This window comes from Xenopus laevis, chromosome 2S, assembly GCF_017654675.1.
Source record: "Xenopus laevis strain J_2021 chromosome 2S, Xenopus_laevis_v10.1, whole genome shotgun sequence".
Taxonomy (NCBI): Eukaryota; Metazoa; Chordata; class Amphibia; order Anura; family Pipidae; genus Xenopus; species Xenopus laevis.
Window position 1 is genome coordinate 140,397,290 of NC_054374.1, and position 18,991 is coordinate 140,416,280.

General features: G+C 39.4%; 1 protein-coding gene across 1 annotated transcript in view; it reads left to right on the top strand.

Annotated features, from left to right (window-relative positions):
• The window catches only part of LOC101027278 (acid-sensing ion channel 1), a 139,907-nt gene extending 130,215 nt beyond the window's left edge, over positions 1–9,692 (top strand). Inside the window, exons 9-12 of the mRNA XM_018250170.2 lie at positions 4,998–5,089; positions 6,523–6,602; positions 7,795–7,899; positions 8,136–9,692. Coding sequence (XP_018105659.1) covers positions 4,998–5,089; positions 6,523–6,602; positions 7,795–7,899; positions 8,136–8,240 — 382 coding nt within the window. The 3' untranslated portion in view covers positions 8,241–9,692. The remainder of the gene's footprint in view (positions 1–4,997; positions 5,090–6,522; positions 6,603–7,794; positions 7,900–8,135) is intronic.
• The last annotated feature ends 9,299 nt before the right edge of the window (positions 9,693–18,991 follow it).

Sequence of the window (18,991 nt, forward strand, 5' to 3'; positions counted from 1 at the left end):
TGCTGTCATGTCATCATAAACAGGACTGGAGTAAGAGATGTGAGGGCCCCTGGCATTTCAGTCTAAGGGGGACAAATTCTATCTATGTAGTGATGTGAAACCTGCAATATCCCAGTTGTTGCACACTCAGTATTACACCAAAGACAATAGTGTAAAGCAGGAAGAGAGGAGAGGCATCAGATGCAAGGAGCACATTTTCATGCAAGTACTTTTAATGAAAGGGGCTTTACACGCAAGTGTAGGGACATTGTAGGGCCTGCAACTGCACTTGCAGACTTAGTAACATAGTAAGTTAGGTTGAAAAAAAGACTCATGTCCATCAAGTTCAACCTTTTAACTTTTTTTAACCTGCCTAACTGCCAGTTGATCCAAAGGAAGGCAAAAAAAACCTGAAGCCTCTCCAATTTGCCTCAGAGGGGGAAAAATTCCTTCCTGACTCCAAGTTGACTAGTCCCTGGATCAACTTGTACTATGAGCTATCTCCCATAACCCTGTATTCCCTCACTTGCTAAACACCATCCAACCCCTTCTTAAAGCTATCTAATGTATCAGCCTGTACCACTGATTCAGGGAGAGAATTCCACTTATATGAGCCCTAAAGACTGCAACTAGACATTTCTTATGTTATATATACTGTAGATATAGATATATCTGTTATAAACAAGTCCCTTTGATGCTGGGGGCCCGAGGCAAATATCTATGGGCCTTACACTCAACTGGGCCCGTTTGCCTGGTGATCACAGGCTGCAGTTTGCTGGTCCTGCCTCTGAGAATAGGAAACCTTAAATCAGGATCTTTTATATTTTTCCACAAACCTGGTTTGTTCTCATTTACCAAGAAATTAGATTCCAAGTGAGGGATTGTTTCTCAGGAGAGGAAATGAATTGTTGATGCATCGCTCACTACCAGCCCCATGGACGTCCCATGCATCCAAATGATTGATGAAAGTAAAGGGGAACCATCATACAGTAAATACAGTTTTGAAATGCATAATCCCTTGGGTCCATAGCTACATGATTTCTCATTTCCATTCAGCATCATTATAATCCCCAGCAGCTGCTTTTTAGTAGGGACTGCTAAGAGTTCAAGTTCAATAAAATAAAATGTAGGGCAACTGGTTGTGGATGCAGATCTGCCCAGAAAATCACTGGGAGGAGAGTGAACCCTATAGGTGTGATAATAGACTGCCATGCTCATTTGGTAATTTGGTGGCAAATCAAGGCCAGAGCTCGTCATGCGTTGCTCCAAATTACTATTAATTCCTTTTCTCAATAGTCACCTACATAGAATGATATTGATATTCCTGTGCCCATAAAGCAATTCCAAGTATCTCTTCTGTCTCAGTGAGCTATCATTTTTATAAGGGATAAATTCGGCATAACGTATATGGCGGCCTGGTGCCCTGTGGCACGTTTATCGGAGCCAACAGCAATGTATCCTGGGAATATTATTATCAAATATCACATGTATATTCCAGCCTAAATAATTCCCAAACATTATTGAAACTTGGCCTTATCTTTCATATTCACAGGTAATGACTTATTTACTAACATTGGCGGTAAAAGGCACAAGTGCAGTTGCCAACAGCAACCAATAAGCAATTGGAACAGTTGACTATAAGTTAGAAAACGGAAGCAAGAATCTAAATGGTTGCTATGGGTAACTGCACTGGTGCATATTCTGTTAAGCAGAAACAGGTGGTGCCTTGCTGCAATAGACACTACAATGAATTGTGCATTTGTTTAATGGCTAGTTTACCTTGAAACTGAATTTTAAGATGATGAAGTCATTAATATTCCGAGACAATTTTTATTTTTTATTTTTTGTGGAGCAATTAGAATTCAGCTTTAATCTAGTTGCTAGGGTGCAACTTTATCTAGCAACCTGGCACTGACTTGAATGATAGACTGGACAATAAATAGTATAGAGCCTGAATAGAAAGATAGATAAAAGAAACAATTAAACTACTATACCTTCGATCCCTACCCAGAGACTATTGTCCTACTGTTACTATAGGCACCATCTCTCCATACTATACCTGCTATCCCACAGCCACACTCCCTTCCCAGAGACTATTATCCCACTGTTACTATAGGCACCATCTCTCCATACTATACCTGCTATCCCACAGCCACACTCCCTTCCCAGAGACTATTATCCCACTGTTACTATAGGCACCATCTCTCCATACTATACCTGCTATCCCACAGCCACACTCCCTTCCCAGAGACTATTATCCCACTGTTACTATAGGCACCATCTCTCCCTACTATACCTGCTATCCCACAGCCCCACTCCCTTCCCAGAGACCATTATCCCACTGCTACTATAGGCAACATCTCTTCCAACTATAACTGCTATCCCACAGCTACAGTCCCTCCCAGAGACTATTATCCCACTGTTACTAGAGGCACCATCTCTCCCTACTATACCTGCTATCCCACAGTCACGCTCCCCTCCCAGAGACTATTTTGCCCACTGTTTCTATAGGCACCATCTCTCCCTACTATACCTGCTATCCCACAGTCATGCTCCCTTCCCAGAGACTATTATCCCCACTGTTGCTATAGGTACCATCTCTCCCTACTATACCTGCTATCCCACAGCCCCACTCCCTTCCCAGAGACTATTATCCACTGTTACTATAGGCACCATCTCTCCCTACTATACTGCTATCCCACAGCCCCACTCCCTTCCCAGAGACTATTATCCACGGTTACTATAGGCACCATCTCTCCCTACTATACTGCTATCCCACAGCCCCACTCCCTTCCCAGAGACTATTATCCACTGTTACTATAGGCACCATATCTCCCTACTATACCTGCTATCCCACAGCCACAGTCCCTTCCCAGAGACCATTATCTCCCTGCTACTATAGGCACCATCTCTCCCTACTATACCTGCTATCCCACAGCCACAGTCCCTTCCCAGAGACTATTATCCCACTGTTACTATAGGCACCATCTCACCCTACTATACCTGCTATCCCACACTCCCTTCCCAGAAACTATTATCGCAATGTTACTATAGGCACCATCTCTCCCTACTATACCTGCTATCCCACAGCCACACTCCCTTCCCAGAGACTATTATCCCACTGTTACTATAGGCACCATCTCTCCCTACTATACCTGCTATCCCACAGTCACACTCCCTTCCCAGAGACTATTATCGCAATGTTACTATAGGCACCATCTCTCCCTACTATACCTGTTATCCCACAGTCCTGTCCAGTGACTTTAGGCACTGCTATGCTACAGGTCGCTCTGTAGGTATTGGTGTTATACACTCATGTGTTCTTTAACCTAGCCAAACATTCTGCACTGTGCTGCTAAATGAGCGTTTTCAGTTCCACAAGAAAAAAATTAAATGCCATACTTTATCTTAAATGTTGCAGACGTTCCTTTTTGCGTAATTTAATTAACAGGCAGTGAAAGTACTTCACTGGATAAAGGCCTTTTTTAATGGGTTTCCTTTAGATGTGCCATTATCTTATTGGCTATAAATATAATTTCTGCATATCTTAGTGCGGGGAAAGGCAACCTTTGGTGTTATAAAACTGCAGTTCCCTGCATCTCATTACAAGGACGGAATGCTGGGGGGTTATGGATATTTAGAGGTTGGCTATTCCTTTCAACGTGTAGCTCTAAATTCTGCTCAGGTCATTTGTTTTAATCAGTCATACTCTGCAGACATACTATTAGAATATGTTACAGAGGAGAATATTCATCATTCGGTTTGTGTGTGAAAGCACTGATGACATAGTTTTGGAATTAAAATGGGTTTAAATGAAATTTATGTTTATAATCCTCACTATATAGTCATTAACATCAAAGTGTAAACCAAATCAGCATAGATATCAAAATGATTTACAATTAAAAATAAAAGTATTGGTTGCACTCATCCCCTTTGCTGTAAAACCCCTAAATAAGCCCTGGAGCAAACAAATTAGAAGCCTTCAGAAGTCATTGGAAGTCCACTTGTGTGAAACTGAGGTTTCACATGATCTCATAATAAATTGTTCAGTCCTGTTTTTTGTAACACCCAGAGTTTGCTAGAAAACATATCTGGAAACCCAAGATGGTATTAAACAAGACTGGGATATATATCTTAATAAGCTTCAGTTAGAGAATATTGTTTCTAAATGGAAAGAATATGGCATCACTACCTAGAGAAGGCCAGCCACCAAAACTAGGTGAATGGTCATCTTTGCCACTTCTCTCAGAGCCACCTTCTCATCACACCATCCACATCCACTGCAAATTGTCACCTCAAACCCTTCTATCTTACTGCTTATTAACTCTGGAATTCCATCCCTAAAATCTTCTGTAATGAACCTTCTCTAAATCGCTTCAAGAAAAAACTAAGAGTCTATCTTTTGGAGCACTAGAACATTAGCCTAATCCTGTACCTACTGGACTATGCCTTACCGTGTGCACTTTTTCATCTCCAATTTCTGCCTGTATGTTAGCCTCCCATCCACTTAGACTGTAAGCTCTACAGGGCAGGCACCTCCTTCCCACTGTGTCTCTTACCACATAGCACTTAAGCTCTTTGTCCTGATATGAACTCTGTGTATATTTATTATGTAATTTGTAATTTGTCTTCCCTGTGTTTTATATATATATATATATATATATATATATATATATTGTACTTTTATGCATTTCATACATCTAAGCAGAGTGTGAATTAGAGAAGCCACCAAGAAGCCAATGGTAATGAAGATAAAGAGATCCACTGCTGAGGAGCCATTCACGTAACAACTATAACCTGGACACTTCAGAAGGCTGGGCTCGCCCCTATACACAATTTTCTTTTTTGACCCTTTTTCTGTTGACCCCCTTCATTACCACTCAGTTTGTTGTATCATAGTTACAGCATTGATTGAAAACATCTGTAGTGACTTTTAATGCACATTTAGGTGCTGGGCATTGCAAAATACTGAAGCTGTTCTATATTCCAAACTTGTTATTTGTTTCTCTTTGTAATAGGGAGAATATTTTGGTTCTGGATATCTTTTTTGAAGCCCTAAACTATGAAACTATTGAACAGAAGAAAGCATATGAGGTAGCTGGACTTCTGGGTAAGGCATCTTTCTAACCAAACATTGCCGTTTCAGTCTTTCATTAATGACCTGACACGCTGTTGTCTTTATGTACCTCTACCTTCCCACCTCTCTCTGTACTTCTCTGTACAAGTGTAGGAGTATAGAATGGATGCTAGGAGTTGTAGTTCCACATCTGGAGGATAATATGTTGAACATCCATGGACTTATGCTTCTGTATCTTTAATTGATGTTTGTCTGGGCTTTACCGGCTCAGATGTGAAAGTCAGGACCAAGGAGGAAGCCAAATAGGGTAACAAAGTCCAAGCGAGGTATCCGAAGGGTTAATCAAAGTTCGTTTATCCAGGCAGAGGGTCAAAGGCAGGCAGCAAGATTCGTGGTCACAAAGAAAAGGTCAAGATCAGGAAACAGTAGAAAAATAGAAGCTAAGCACACCCAGGAATGCAGAATACAAATCCTATACACGGGCAGTGTATCAGGTCTTTTGGCGGCTTTTAAAGTTTGAATTTGGCACCATTGCGCTGCATGATGACGCCACCGGGCCATGCCATGGTCTTCTTCTGGGCGCCGCCATCTTGCGAACAGCACAGCAGAGGAGAGGAGTGACGTTGGGCCTCCTCACATGGTTAAAGTTACATGATTGATTGGGAATGTTCCAGCTCTGTAGCTTATTAAATCTACCCTTCTCAATAAAAAAACATGGCAAATATGGCTGCTTAGAAGCCACAAGAGAAAAATACAAGTTAAAATCATGCACTTCTTCTATACCAGTTTCTATACAAGGTTATTAGACATGCGTGGCTTTCTTCCCATACACTTCAATGAACTATTCAAGTGTAGTATTATTGTGGCATATACTTGTAGCGCAACTGCTGCACTCTTATAAATAGAGCACCCAGAGCTTTTACATATGGAATTTGCACCAAAAATAGGAAATCATGCAATTAGTTTAAAAAAAGTCTTTGAATTAAATTTTAAACTTTCTCCCATAAAAATGAAATACAGAGCTTTATAAATGTGCTCCTGTGTGTTTGTTTTATACATTTATATTATGCTTTGTTTTCCCAGAGCCCTGTTTCATCAAATACTGAAGGCTTCTTTTAATGTATTTCCAGCCCCCACCCACCTGCTCTGCTGTCCCTCCCATCCTGCGCTTCACCATTCAATATTTCTCATTTTCCCCCAAGACATACTAGCAATTTTGCTATCTCTCTCCAACATGGGGCTCTCATTTCTATTTCTTATTCCACCTGTATTCTACACATATTTTCTGCTTTCCACATCTTGCATTTTTCTCCTTTATGTTGTTGGACTTTCGTGCTGATCCGATCTGTGCTCCTTTTTGCACTTTCCTCCCTCTGATCTTTTTTATATTACCACTGTATTATCTCCCAAATACACTTGCTCTGCCCTTTCTGCATTTTCATTCTATCTGCTTTTTTTTCTGATAGGTGACATTGGAGGACAGATGGGCCTGTTTATCGGAGCAAGTATTCTGACTGTTCTCGAACTCTTTGATTATGCCTACGAGGTAAGAATGTTGTGCAGAAATTCTAATGGAAGATAACTAGCCACCTACTGACCTAAAAAAAAAGAAGCAGCTTCTACCAGCCCATGAAAAAATCTTTTGATTTTACTTTGATGTTTCACATGTTTCTGTCCAGAGCTTTTTTTTTCTTTTAAGAAGAACATTACACTATAAAGTTTTTATATAATGTACAAGAACAGACACAGAATTGGAAATAGTTACACAAATGTGACTTTACTTATATTCTTCTGGGATGGTTGATTTTACCCAGTACCCCAAGTATTAGAGTGGTCCTTTTTAAAGTAAAACAATGTTGAGAAAAGCGCAAAAGACAGATTACATTTTTAACAGCTGCCTCAGGGCATCTGACCTGTGACATTCTAGTTGTTATTGGATTACAGCTCACAGGACCCCTCCAACAGACAGGGGTTGGATTGCCAAGGATCACTAAAGGTGGCCATACATCGCTAAACAAGCGGATCTCTCTCCGATATGCCCACCTTGAGGTGGGCAATATTGGGCTGATCCGATCGTGGGCCCTAGGGCCCAACGATCGGATCCTAACGAATGGGAATGGGTGGTCAGATCGCGGGACCGCATCAACGAACAGACGCGGCCGCGATCCGACGGGATTTTTTGTCCCATCCGATATTGATCGGGGAAGCCCGTAGGGGGGCCCCATACACGGGCCAATAAGCTGCCGACTCGGTCTGTCGGCAGCTTTTATCGGCCCATGTATGGCCATCTTAAGTTAGTTTACTTTCAAGATTGTGGTCCAAATCTTCAGCCATGAGCACAATTCAAGGTCAAGATTCAACATTTGTGAAGTAGCTCAAAAGTGTTGGTGAGATCCAAGGGAGCTCATGAGTGAGTGTCTCTTTTGATGCTTACTTATGCAGTGTAGGGACAGTCAAAGGTCTCAGGTTGAGCATGTATGAGCTAGTATTTTACCAACATTGAGGTCAAAGATTTAAATTATGGTGAGTTGGATACATCTTTGATTGAGAGGTCCAAGTGTGTAGCCATGAGCATAAGGCAAGGTTCAAGTTAAGAAAAACACTCACTTTGATGTCTGCCTTTCAGTGTGGATCCCTGAGTCCCAAAAAATATGAAAACCTAAAAAACTGAACAAGGTGCTATTAAATAATATATTTTTCTGGCCATTGTCCATTCATAGAGGCTCTTTTTCTTTAAGGTACTGAAATACAAACTCTGTGGAGGAGCAAAATGCAGGAAGGACTCAAAGCGCAACAACAACGATAAAGGAGTAACGCTGAGTTTGGATGATGTAAAGCGCCATGTGAGAAATTAACCTTCTTTATAATTACCCATAAGGGCCCTGTGACAGACATTTTATTTGTCACTCTAATGGCTTAAAAAGTACTTCCCAAAGCAGATAAAATGAGTAGCCTTATGTGGTTGGAATTACAACATATGTGTGTATTCTATTTTTTTTTTTCAATATTGTTGGCTTATCAAAATAAATATTTACTTACTTTATTGTAACAGTAATAACAGACTCTCATCTATTTTCAGGCTCCATGTGAAGGTGTAAGAGGTCACCCAGCAGGAATGAGTTATACAGCCAACATTCTGCCTCACCATGCAGTGCGTGGTGCATTTGAGGACTTTACATGCTGAGATCACATCTGAGGACAGACGAGAGAGCAAAGTCTTCTTCTAAAATTGACCAAGAACATGAACCACAGATGAAAGAGAGTGAGAGCCCAAGAGTCTTTCCCACAGCTTACACAACAAAAATCATCCATTGTAAAACAAAAAGAAAGGAAACTGATCAGCCTGGAGAGTGTGAGACAACTTGACTCAAAGTAATACCTAACTGAGCGAGATGCTTCCTTGGGAGCTCATGACTACACTTTGAAGAAAGAGAATACCCTAAAAGAAACCTTTCAGAATTACAGCGATCATGCACAAATTAGCATATATATACTGTACCTAAAGACAGCCCAAAATTCCAGCTATTGTTGAGCTCTGAGTATAGTAGAAACCTAACATCAGACACAATAATGACCATACATTTATGGCATGGCTTACCAAACCCATAAATAAATGATTGCCAAAATAACTATGTGCTGAGTGAGGCATGATGATACAAAGGAAGATAATGTTGGATGCCTTACAAAAACATAACCAAAAGCAAGCGCACAAATGTAGTTGTGCCAAATCCACAACGAATGCTTAAAATGGCGTAGCTCAGTGAGGCTTGGGAAATAGCTCTGCATATCAAATAAGATAAACATTGACTACAATACATAATGCAGAAATAGCAACTTTCTTTATTAAAATAAAAACCTCTTGGGGACTGAGAATTTTGTGAAAAAGAAAAGAAGATCCAAGTGAGATTGTGACTGTGGAATTAAGGAGATCAGGAAGGTCCATGTTAGGAGATACATGATATGGGGACAGATATCACATCATCTAAAAAAAAGAATGTCTCTTTTACCAGGGAATATATCCCATGCCCAGTGCTCAATGAATGAATCTTTGGTATATTAAAAAGTATAGTAAAACAAATATTGAGAACTACTTATACAAAGAAAACAATGTTATCATGTACCAAGTTGATAATCCAACAGAAGGTAGCTAAAAAGACAGATTTAGAAAGATTACAAGGATTCTAACCCAAAAAAAACTTGCAAGGATTCTGCACTTTACATTTAAGATGGACGTCTGAGGAAAAAGTCATGAAGATACAGCAAATAAAGGCACTGGGAACTTTGGGCAATACATGTTAAAACCAACTCTGATCTTCAGGCCGCACCATCCATTGCAACGGATTCCAAAATGAATGGTTTCCTCCTGAAATCTGTGCTTTGAATTCCTTCAACCTTTTCTTTCCCAACCATTTTTTGGCACGGAATTGTTTGTCTCCTAGAAGCCTATAGTCTCCACTCTAATCAAATAGACTAAGAGTTACAGTATTTCCTTTGATACCTGTGATTTCTGGTAAGATATTCTTGGATGTGTAGCATGAGCTGTTCAGATGTTCGAAGAACTCTATTGATACCTTTAACACAAATTTAATCAATTTCCATATAATAAGGCCAATGTATTATTATTATTATGGAAATCCCTTTACTGGATGGGAGGACTGTACTCTTTCTACTGAGTGAATGATATGTTTGCTCTCTCTTCTTTTGACCTCAGACTTGACCTCATTTTCTTGATTCCCTGGTATTTACCCTTCTGATCTTCTGGAACTGGAAACCTGTTTGTCTTCAAGTCATATCTTTGTGGCATTTTCAAATCCGATATCGATGAGCTTTCTTGAGCTTGGGAGTCATTTGAATATTCCACACAAGTTAAAATGCCTTCAGTTGTCCAGTTCAGGAGAAAGAGCAAATGATTGTCCACAAAGTGGCATTTGAGCCTGAAAAGAATTATCACTTAGTTGTTCAAGTGATTGGAACTTAAAGAGTTTGTGGAACTTTACAATAGTTTACAATCCAGGGCGCTTTCGTTATACTATTAAGAAGTCAGGGTGGGCCCATTTGGGACTTTATGAACCAGAAAGATGAACTCTGTCTCTGGTCCTGAGAGGTTTGATCACTGTGACCATAATGTGAAGAGGCACTGAACTAACTGGTACCAGCCACACAAACACACATACTTGTGGCTGCAGCCTTTGACTTCATTAGACTTCAGTGGACTCAAAGGAACTAACTTTGCCTTTCTTTTTACCATAATCATCTCTGACATTGAATCACTCCACTACAAAAAACTAAACCAAACACATGCTGATATAAACACTACATATAGATATCCAATACGGGTCTAACGTTTTTGTTTCTTGTTGTTTTGGGTTATTTTATTGCTTAGTAGAAATATATCACTGGCCATAAACACAGTGTGCAAAGATGTGTTTCTCTAAAAAAAAAAGTTATTTTTATAAAGTGCCAAACATTTCAGTGCTGTTCATCGGATTATATACTGTTTTTTTAGGCCATGTGTCACAACCTGCAGGTCCTAATAGCAATTAACAAATTCAATATTGATGTGCAAGACAGCCTTCTTATTTCCCATGAGTAAGTTAAAGGGATACTGTCATGGGGCTAGACATATTGTCAATTTCCCAGCTGCCCCAAGTCATGTGACTTGTGCTTTGATAAACTTCAATCACTCTTTACTGCTGTACTGCAAGTTGGAGTGATATCACCCCCCTCCCTTTGCCCCACCAGCTGCCAAACAAAAGAACAATGGGAAGGTAACCAGATAACAGCTCTCTAACACAAGATAACAGCTGCCTGGTAGATCTAAGAACAACACTCAATAGTAAAAACACATGTCCCACTGAGACACATTCAGTTACATTGAGAAGGAAAAACAGCAGCCTGCCAGAAAGCATTTCTCTCCTAAAGTGCAGGCACGAGTCACATGACCAGGGGCAGCTGGAAAATTGACAAAATGTCTAGCCCCATGTCAGATTTCAAAATTGAATATAAAAAAATCTGTTTGCTCTTTTGAGAAATGGATTTCAGTGCAGAATTCTGCTGGAGCAGCACTACTGATTCATTTTGAAAAAAAAAAAAAAAATCCCATGACAGTATCCCTTTAAAGGGTGGTTCACCTTTGAGTTAACTTTTATTATGAAGTCAAGAGAGATATTCTGAGACAATTTGCAATTAGTTTTCATTTTTTTATTATTTGTGGTTTTTGAGTTATTTAACTTTTGAGTCAGCAGCTCTCCAGTCTGCAATTTTAGCAATCGGGTTGCTATGGCCCAAATTACCCTAGCAACCATGCATTACTTTAAATTAGAGACTGGAATATGAATTGGAGAGGACCTGAAGAGAAAGATAAGTAATCAAAAGTAGCAGTAATGACAAATTTGTAGCTTTACAGAGCACTTGTTTTTTAGATGTGGTCAGTGATCCCCATTTGAAAGCTGGAATGAGTCAGAAGAAAAAGGCAAATAATTAAAGAAGTCTAAAAAATTAATAATGAAGACCAATTGAAGAGTTGCTTAGAACTGGCCATTCTATAACATACTAAAAGTTAACTTAAAGGTGAATCACCCCTTTAAGCAACCAGTAGCAGCAGTTTGTAGATCAAACCATAACGTCATTCTAATCAGATCACTGTCCCTTGGAGAAGAACTTGGTTTACAGTAGCAAAGATGGATAAATGGCTGTCCAAGACTGGAAGTAGGAAGCAAGTCACCCATGTGCAGCCAGCAGAGCCTAACCCAGGAGGAACACCCACTGTCAGATGAGGCAGAATATTTAAATAAAAGGCACTATGACATTGTTTGTTTTTAGCATATTTTATATTTAATGCTAAATGACCTCCAACTAAGGAATGGAAAATTGGATTGGGTAAATGTTCCATCAATCTGCTCAGTGGCACCGTCATGGAATACAACAAAGCTTTAAAAGAAGTCTATACCCTCAAAACAAATTCATGTAAATCTTGTGCTCTTCTGAGCAATGTGCATTACTTTTTTTTTTGTTTGTTTAGTTGTCAAGATATTAGACAGCTAATACGACTGAATCAAAACAACAGCGCCACCTGCTGTTCAGTTTGGCCAACAGGCCAAAGTTGGCAGAAAATGACGTTAGTGAGCAAAGTCTTGTGATTTTGCTCTGCTTAAAACTCACCAGAGAAACATCTGTGCAGAGCAAAATCACAAGACGCAAAACTTGGGAAAGAGCTCAAAAGAGCACTGAGCATTTTTACATGGATTTCGATGATTTACATTTCCTAGAAATTATCAAAAACTATAGTAAAGTCCACGTAGTTTATTAACACGGGAAGAAGCCAAGGAACATGTCTATCCGTTTCTTTAAAACTGATAGATTGGTGCCTGATAAGAGTTTAGCCCTGCAAAGTCCATTTATTATTAGAGACTAAATATAGAAGAATTGACACTTTTACTTTTGTTCCCCCCCACAAAATATTTGTCTTTTTCCCCTATATATATCATAAGACACTAAGTTTGCCCAGGAGCAGTATCCGATAGCAACCAATAAGATTTTTGCTTTTAAAAAGGTAACCAGGAAATACTATGGGAAATTGCTATGGGTTACTACTCTTGGGCAAATTTAGCGCTTTTAATTACATAAGTCCACATATGTTTTATGAATATTTATGTTTGAACTCAAACTGTAACTTACAAATATTATTAAGTGAAGGATGTAAAAAAAAATAATTTCCCCTGATATAAATTGTAAATCTAAGCAAATTTCCAATATACCTTTGATGCTGATTATCATAACTGTGAAGAAGAATGCCAACATTTACATATAACTTAACCAGAGGTGTAACGAGCATATTGCAGTCTCTTCTGATGACTCTCCTTTGCTACAGGCAGGGAACTAGCAGGAGGGACCACCCTCTGAAGATTTATATGCGGGGGGGGGGGCTCTTCAAAGTAACACCACTAATATCAGACTAATATATAAATATTAAAAATGCGTCCTTGAGTGTAAATACGCCAATGAACCCACATGCACAAGATAATTTGCGTTTTTACCCTGTTGTTTTCTTTTCCCAACATGCATTTCTGTTTTTTCTCATTTACAACAATTCCACTCGGAAGAATTTTTGTGGAAAAAAAGCAATTTCCATGCAAAATGTAGTCTGATCATCAATAAGCAACGTAATTATGTCACCAGCATACAACGACGCAAATACGTATATGTGCAATGCATCTCGCGAGAGTTTGGCTGCCATATTGAAACGTATTTCAGCAAAGTGTATTTCCAAACCTGCGGATTCCATACAGTTCAATAACATGGGTTTCCTTCGCCTATTGACGTTTCTGCTGAAAAACGTAAATACTGGCGAATGTTGGCTTGCAAGTGCCCCGTGGAATTGCTAATATGTGTTTTTAAAAACACAACATAAAAACGCCCCCTGTGACCTTGCCTTAAAGGAGAAGGAAAGTCTTTGTGCACTTGGCATCAAATGTTAGGCACCCAAAGTGATTGTATTGACTTACCTAAAACCCCGGGCCGGTGCTCCTATCAGCTGAAAACTGCACCGGCCTGGGGTTATACCAGTGAACACCACGGAGCGATTCTCGTCCGCATTCCTCTTTCTTCGCGCGGCTGTGCATGCGCAGTAGAACGAAAAGCCAAACTTTAACTAAAAAGTGTCTAATAGTTCTACTGCGCATGGGAAATTTGAAGAAAGAAGAAGCGGAAGAGGATCACTCTGTGGTGCTCGCTGGAATATCCCCGGGCTGCTGATAGGAGCACCGGCCCGGGGTTTCAGGTAAGTAAACACAATCACTTGGGGGTGCCTAACATTTGGCACCCCAAGTGCAAGATGCCTTTGCTTCTCCTTTAAATGTTGTTGTAATGCCAACTTTGAAAAATCTGAAAGGCCCAGACAGGACTGTTAGGGCAGATTCTATCTAAACATTGTGCATTGATGGAGATGCTTCATTGCAAAACCCAAGGTGTCGACCGCTATCCTCACACTGTAAAAACCGCCATGGTTTTCATATATTACCATGGCAAATCCCTTCAACCCCTATGTGCCTGAGCGAAATGTGTTCATGCATGTGAGAGTGTGTAACGTGGGGGTTCATCTAATGAGACGTTTATATTCCATTGTTTTATAATTCTTTTTATATTTGTTCCATCACCTATAAATATATGAATAGATAAACCTCACTGTATATATCTATATATATATATATAAATATATAAATGTACTAATGTATAATATTTAGTGTATATATGCGTGGGATGGATATTACTCCAACAGGTTAATGTACATTTCATACAGAGCACAAAATGGCATTGACAATGTATACTCATAAGAAATGATATAAAGGAAGATATTACTATGGAAATTGTGTTTTTGTTTTGCCTCAAATCAAATGTATGGAAATAATAAAATTCCCTGGCTGATCCCTGGATGGGCACATACACCAGGGCCGGACTAAAGTTGGCCATATCGTACGAATCGAGGATTCGTGCGATTTTCGGATCGTGTGTGGAGAGTGCGACAGCTTTCGTCCGGCCGAGATCGTCATTTGGTCGATCGGTCAGGTTTGATTTTGACCCAACTGATCCCGCTGGAGCCCATTGCACATCGTAATCGGATCGTTCGGCCATACAATATAGCCATGCTCGTTAATGGCATATCGGGGAAAGATCCGCTCATTTGGCGATGTCGCCAAACGAGCGGATCTTTTTGTCTATGGCCACCTTAACAATCTGCGTATTCAACAGCTATAAGATGCCATAGAGCAGTGATCCCCAACCAATGGCTCATGAGTAACATGTTGCTCTCCGACCCCTTCGATGTTCCTCCCAGTGGCCTCAAAGCAGGTACTTATTTTTGAATTCGTGGCTTGGAGGCAAGTTTTGGTTGCCATGTGTAATGCCAAACAGAGCCTCCTGTAGGCTGTCGGTCCATATAGGTGCTACCAAATAGCCAATCACATCCCTTATTTGGCACCCAAGAACTTTTTTCATGCTTATCTTGCGCTCCAACTTTTTTTTACATTTGAATGTAAAAAAACGTTGGAGACCACTGCCATAGATAGCCATCATCCCTTGGTCAAAGAGCTGTATAAATCCTGGGCTGCAAAATGCTCCGAACCACCCACCCATAGACGCAACCGTGTGTGGATCATCCTGACTTTTTTCGTACCATGGTGATTGGTCGTTTAGTTGATCAGACAGGTTAGAAGATTTCTGACACTACTTTTTGTTGGATATAACTTTCGTACAATTGCTGTCAGTCAGTTGATGGCCAAAACATCATCTGATTTGTTGTTTTTCCTACTTATTTAATATGAATGTTTAGTCGTAAATTGGTAGATTGTAATGAACAATCGTTCTTGTACATGAGAACAGAATGTGCACGTCTATGGCTAGCTTATAAATCTACTAAAAAATCATTTAAACATGAATTAAACCCAATAGGATTGTTCTGCCTCTAATAAGGATTAATTATATCTAAGGTAGGATCAAGTACAAAATAATTCTTATTATTACAGAGAAAAAAGCTTATTAAAAAAAAGTCAGACCAAACTAGAATCCACAATCTGACCTTATTTATTATTTGAAAATAAAACTTAAAACTTAAGTATAAAACTTAAAATCGAGCAAAAATCCGGATTGTATGTTTTTTTGGATTATTCCCCTGAAAAGCCGAAATAGTCGGATTTTGGGCTAATCCCACCGCTGACCACAGAAACTTCCAAAAAGGATAGGGACCTTTCCCACTGACTTATATACAACCTCGGCAGGTCTGAGATGGCGGATTTTCAAATTTCGGACTTTTTGCAGCCTCAATTACCCTCAAGAATTTTATGGTCAGAGAATGCACCTAAGAGAGACCCAGGCACAGTATTTAGAGACAACCAGGCTGTTGCCTAGACAAGCCCATCTCTCTTCCAAAAAAAAAATAAAAATACAGATTTTAATCATTTTAATAATTTTTAATCATTTAACCTATATATGTATTTAAAAAAAAGGTTGCACTTAAAAAAAGTGATGGTGTCCATTTAAGAGATTGTGAGCCCTGTGGTTGTGCTGAGCTACTTTCAATATCATGTAACAGTGCTAAGCTTTGGATCTCTGCTGCCCTCTGGGAGGGAAAACAGAGAAGAATAAAAACGGTAGCAGACTAATATACTGTATATTTATAGCAATATTGGCACAAGGAGTTCCATTCCAGTCCATTCTGGAGCCACTATGGTGCTGTTTATTGGGCTTAGTGCAAATGTGCCAAAAATATGCAGGTATGAAAGGAAAGTGAAACAATGAAATATTAAGTAAAGATGAAGGTCCCATTGTACATCTAACTGAGGAAAAAGGATGATGGCACAAGGGGCGATTTGTTGCCAAAAGGAACTCCCGCTCCCTGTATGGCAAGCCTGAAAAAAACCTTATTGTGGCAGTGAAATTGTCTTTAAATTCAATCCTATTCACCCCAATAAACAAACATGTGATTTCCAGTTAGTGACAAAGCATCCTGTGTGCCATCACACTAAGACATTTCTGAGGACCTTGGACATGATGACGCCTACTGATATCTTTGAAGGCTTCATTTAATTATTAAATAAACTATATGGCTGTGGTGTGTACCTCTACTAATTGAGCATAGTCCAGAGATCAATGTGAATTCCAAAAATTCTTATTCCATAAAATCAAAAAATTCACAGTAGTCTAATCCCAGAAAGACCCCCAGTCCAAGGGCCATGTAATTAAGTGAAATCAAACAAAAAGCAAAAATGGGATAGACTTATTGTTAGTTGAAAAAGGAGCCCAGACGATATATATAAAAAGTAGAAAAATCTTTATTAGGACATATTCAGGCCTGTCGCGTTTCGTGCCAAGGGTCATTTAATAATTAATACAAAGAACAAATAGAAGGTGGATTGCAAAACCAATATATTTAAAAAATACAATTTCTTATATAATCACTTAAACCCTGTATCCTGTAAAAAATCCTGTAAAATTACAAGCATATACCAAAACCAAGGATTAGTCAATTGAATTTTTCCCTACAGGAAAAGTGATTACCCACCTGGATTTTATTTATTACTGATTTTACTACTATTTATTCAAAGATTATTCAAAAATTATTCATTGTGTTTCCATGCCGGCCAGTGTTTTAGTGATTATATAATAAATTGTATTTTTAAATATTTTGGTTTTGCAATCCACCTTCTACTTGTTCTTTGTATTTTGGTTTTTATCCCCAATAGGACCTTGGGGATTGAAGGTGTGGAGTCTTGACCAGTATAATATCTTTCCCCCATCTGTCACCAGATTTAATTATTAACACATTGAGAACTGTTGAAGTAAAGCTGGGCACAGATGCACAGATCCTATTGTACGAATCGAGGATTCAAACAATTTTCAGATCGTGTGTGGAGAGTGCCGACATCTTTCGTCCGGCGGAGATCGGTCATTTGGTTGATCGGACAGGTTTGATTTTGACCCGACCGATCCCGCCGGAGCCCATTGCACATCGTAATTGGATGGTTCGGCCATACGGCCGTACGTTCACATTACCCCCGATATAGCCATGCTCGTTAATGGCAGATCGGGGAAAGATCCGCTCGTTTGGCGATGTCGAGCAGATCTTTGCGTCTATGGCCAACAAAGCCTTGCGGTTCAGGAGTCTGGGAGAATGGAAAGCTATTTTATGAACAATGAGCAATTAATCCTGTTGTGTGACAAGCTTGCCATCAAGCTCACCTTGTACTGGCTGGAAGCAGTTGGTGGGAGCGTTTATAAGAGTGTCTGCTGTTGTTTGCGTGCCTTGCTTTTATGAGATTGTATACACTAGGGGTCATGTACAATGACCAGTAGAAGACACCCTTGGAGCTCATTTAGGAAACACTTCTATTCCCGTTCTGGTTGCATTCTGTAAGTTTCAACTCAAGTCAACCTGCGCATCACTAGTGGAAACTACTCCAAGCTTTACTACATTGTTGGACAAATGCTGCTTCCAACTCTAACAGCAAAGACATCAGATCCTGCGACAGAAAGGGGCCACAAAAATGAATAAACATTCAGCAAGAGGAAAATTCAGCAGTTCCATTCTGCTGGCAAATCTTTATGCAGTCGATTCCATAATACGCACTGAAGGGGTTAAGGCCCTTACACTGAGTAAGCTTAGTAAGCTGCATGGAGTAACTATTCATTACACAGAATTGGCCTCTTGGGGATGCAAGTCAATGAGCATTCCATTAGGATGATGCAGAAGTGATAAGGTCTTGCAGAGCAAAATGCAAAGCTTCTTTGTCAGTATATTAAGCTTTACCTGATGTGTAGAATCTGTGCTATTTAAGTAGAGAAAGCCTGCACATGTACTTTATAATGGATAATAAAAGGCAAATGTAATTAATGGGAATTGGGGTTATTAATAGTAATCTAATATCCAATTGAAATTCATTAATTCTTTTAAAGGGAAAGTATTGATTAAGGCTACAAAAAACCCATGAATTAAAAAGCTTAGATTTTTGTATTTTGATTTCTGTTATTTTGATGTTGTTATTGTTCTTATTAGAAAATGCAAAACAATTGCACAATACTGTTTTTCTGTTACAGGGCTCACATACAGTGATCTTGTCAAAATGCATATATTCTGTTTATATTTGCTTTATTTTTAAATGCAACTGCTGTTACTGCATTTATGAGTTGCAAACACATCTCAATATGTTACTGTATAATGAACGCGTCAACCAAAACAAAATACAGACACAATGAAACTGCGATAAAACACAAATTAGAGCAAATATCCATACAGGCACACAGAATAAAATGGATACAATTAGTGAATGTGTTTAAGAGGCAACATATTGTCATGTCCAGCAGTCTCATGTCAGACCTTTTGGGATTATTGATTGGTTCTGGATCCATCTAACTGATCATAAACAGATATAGCAGATATAGGGA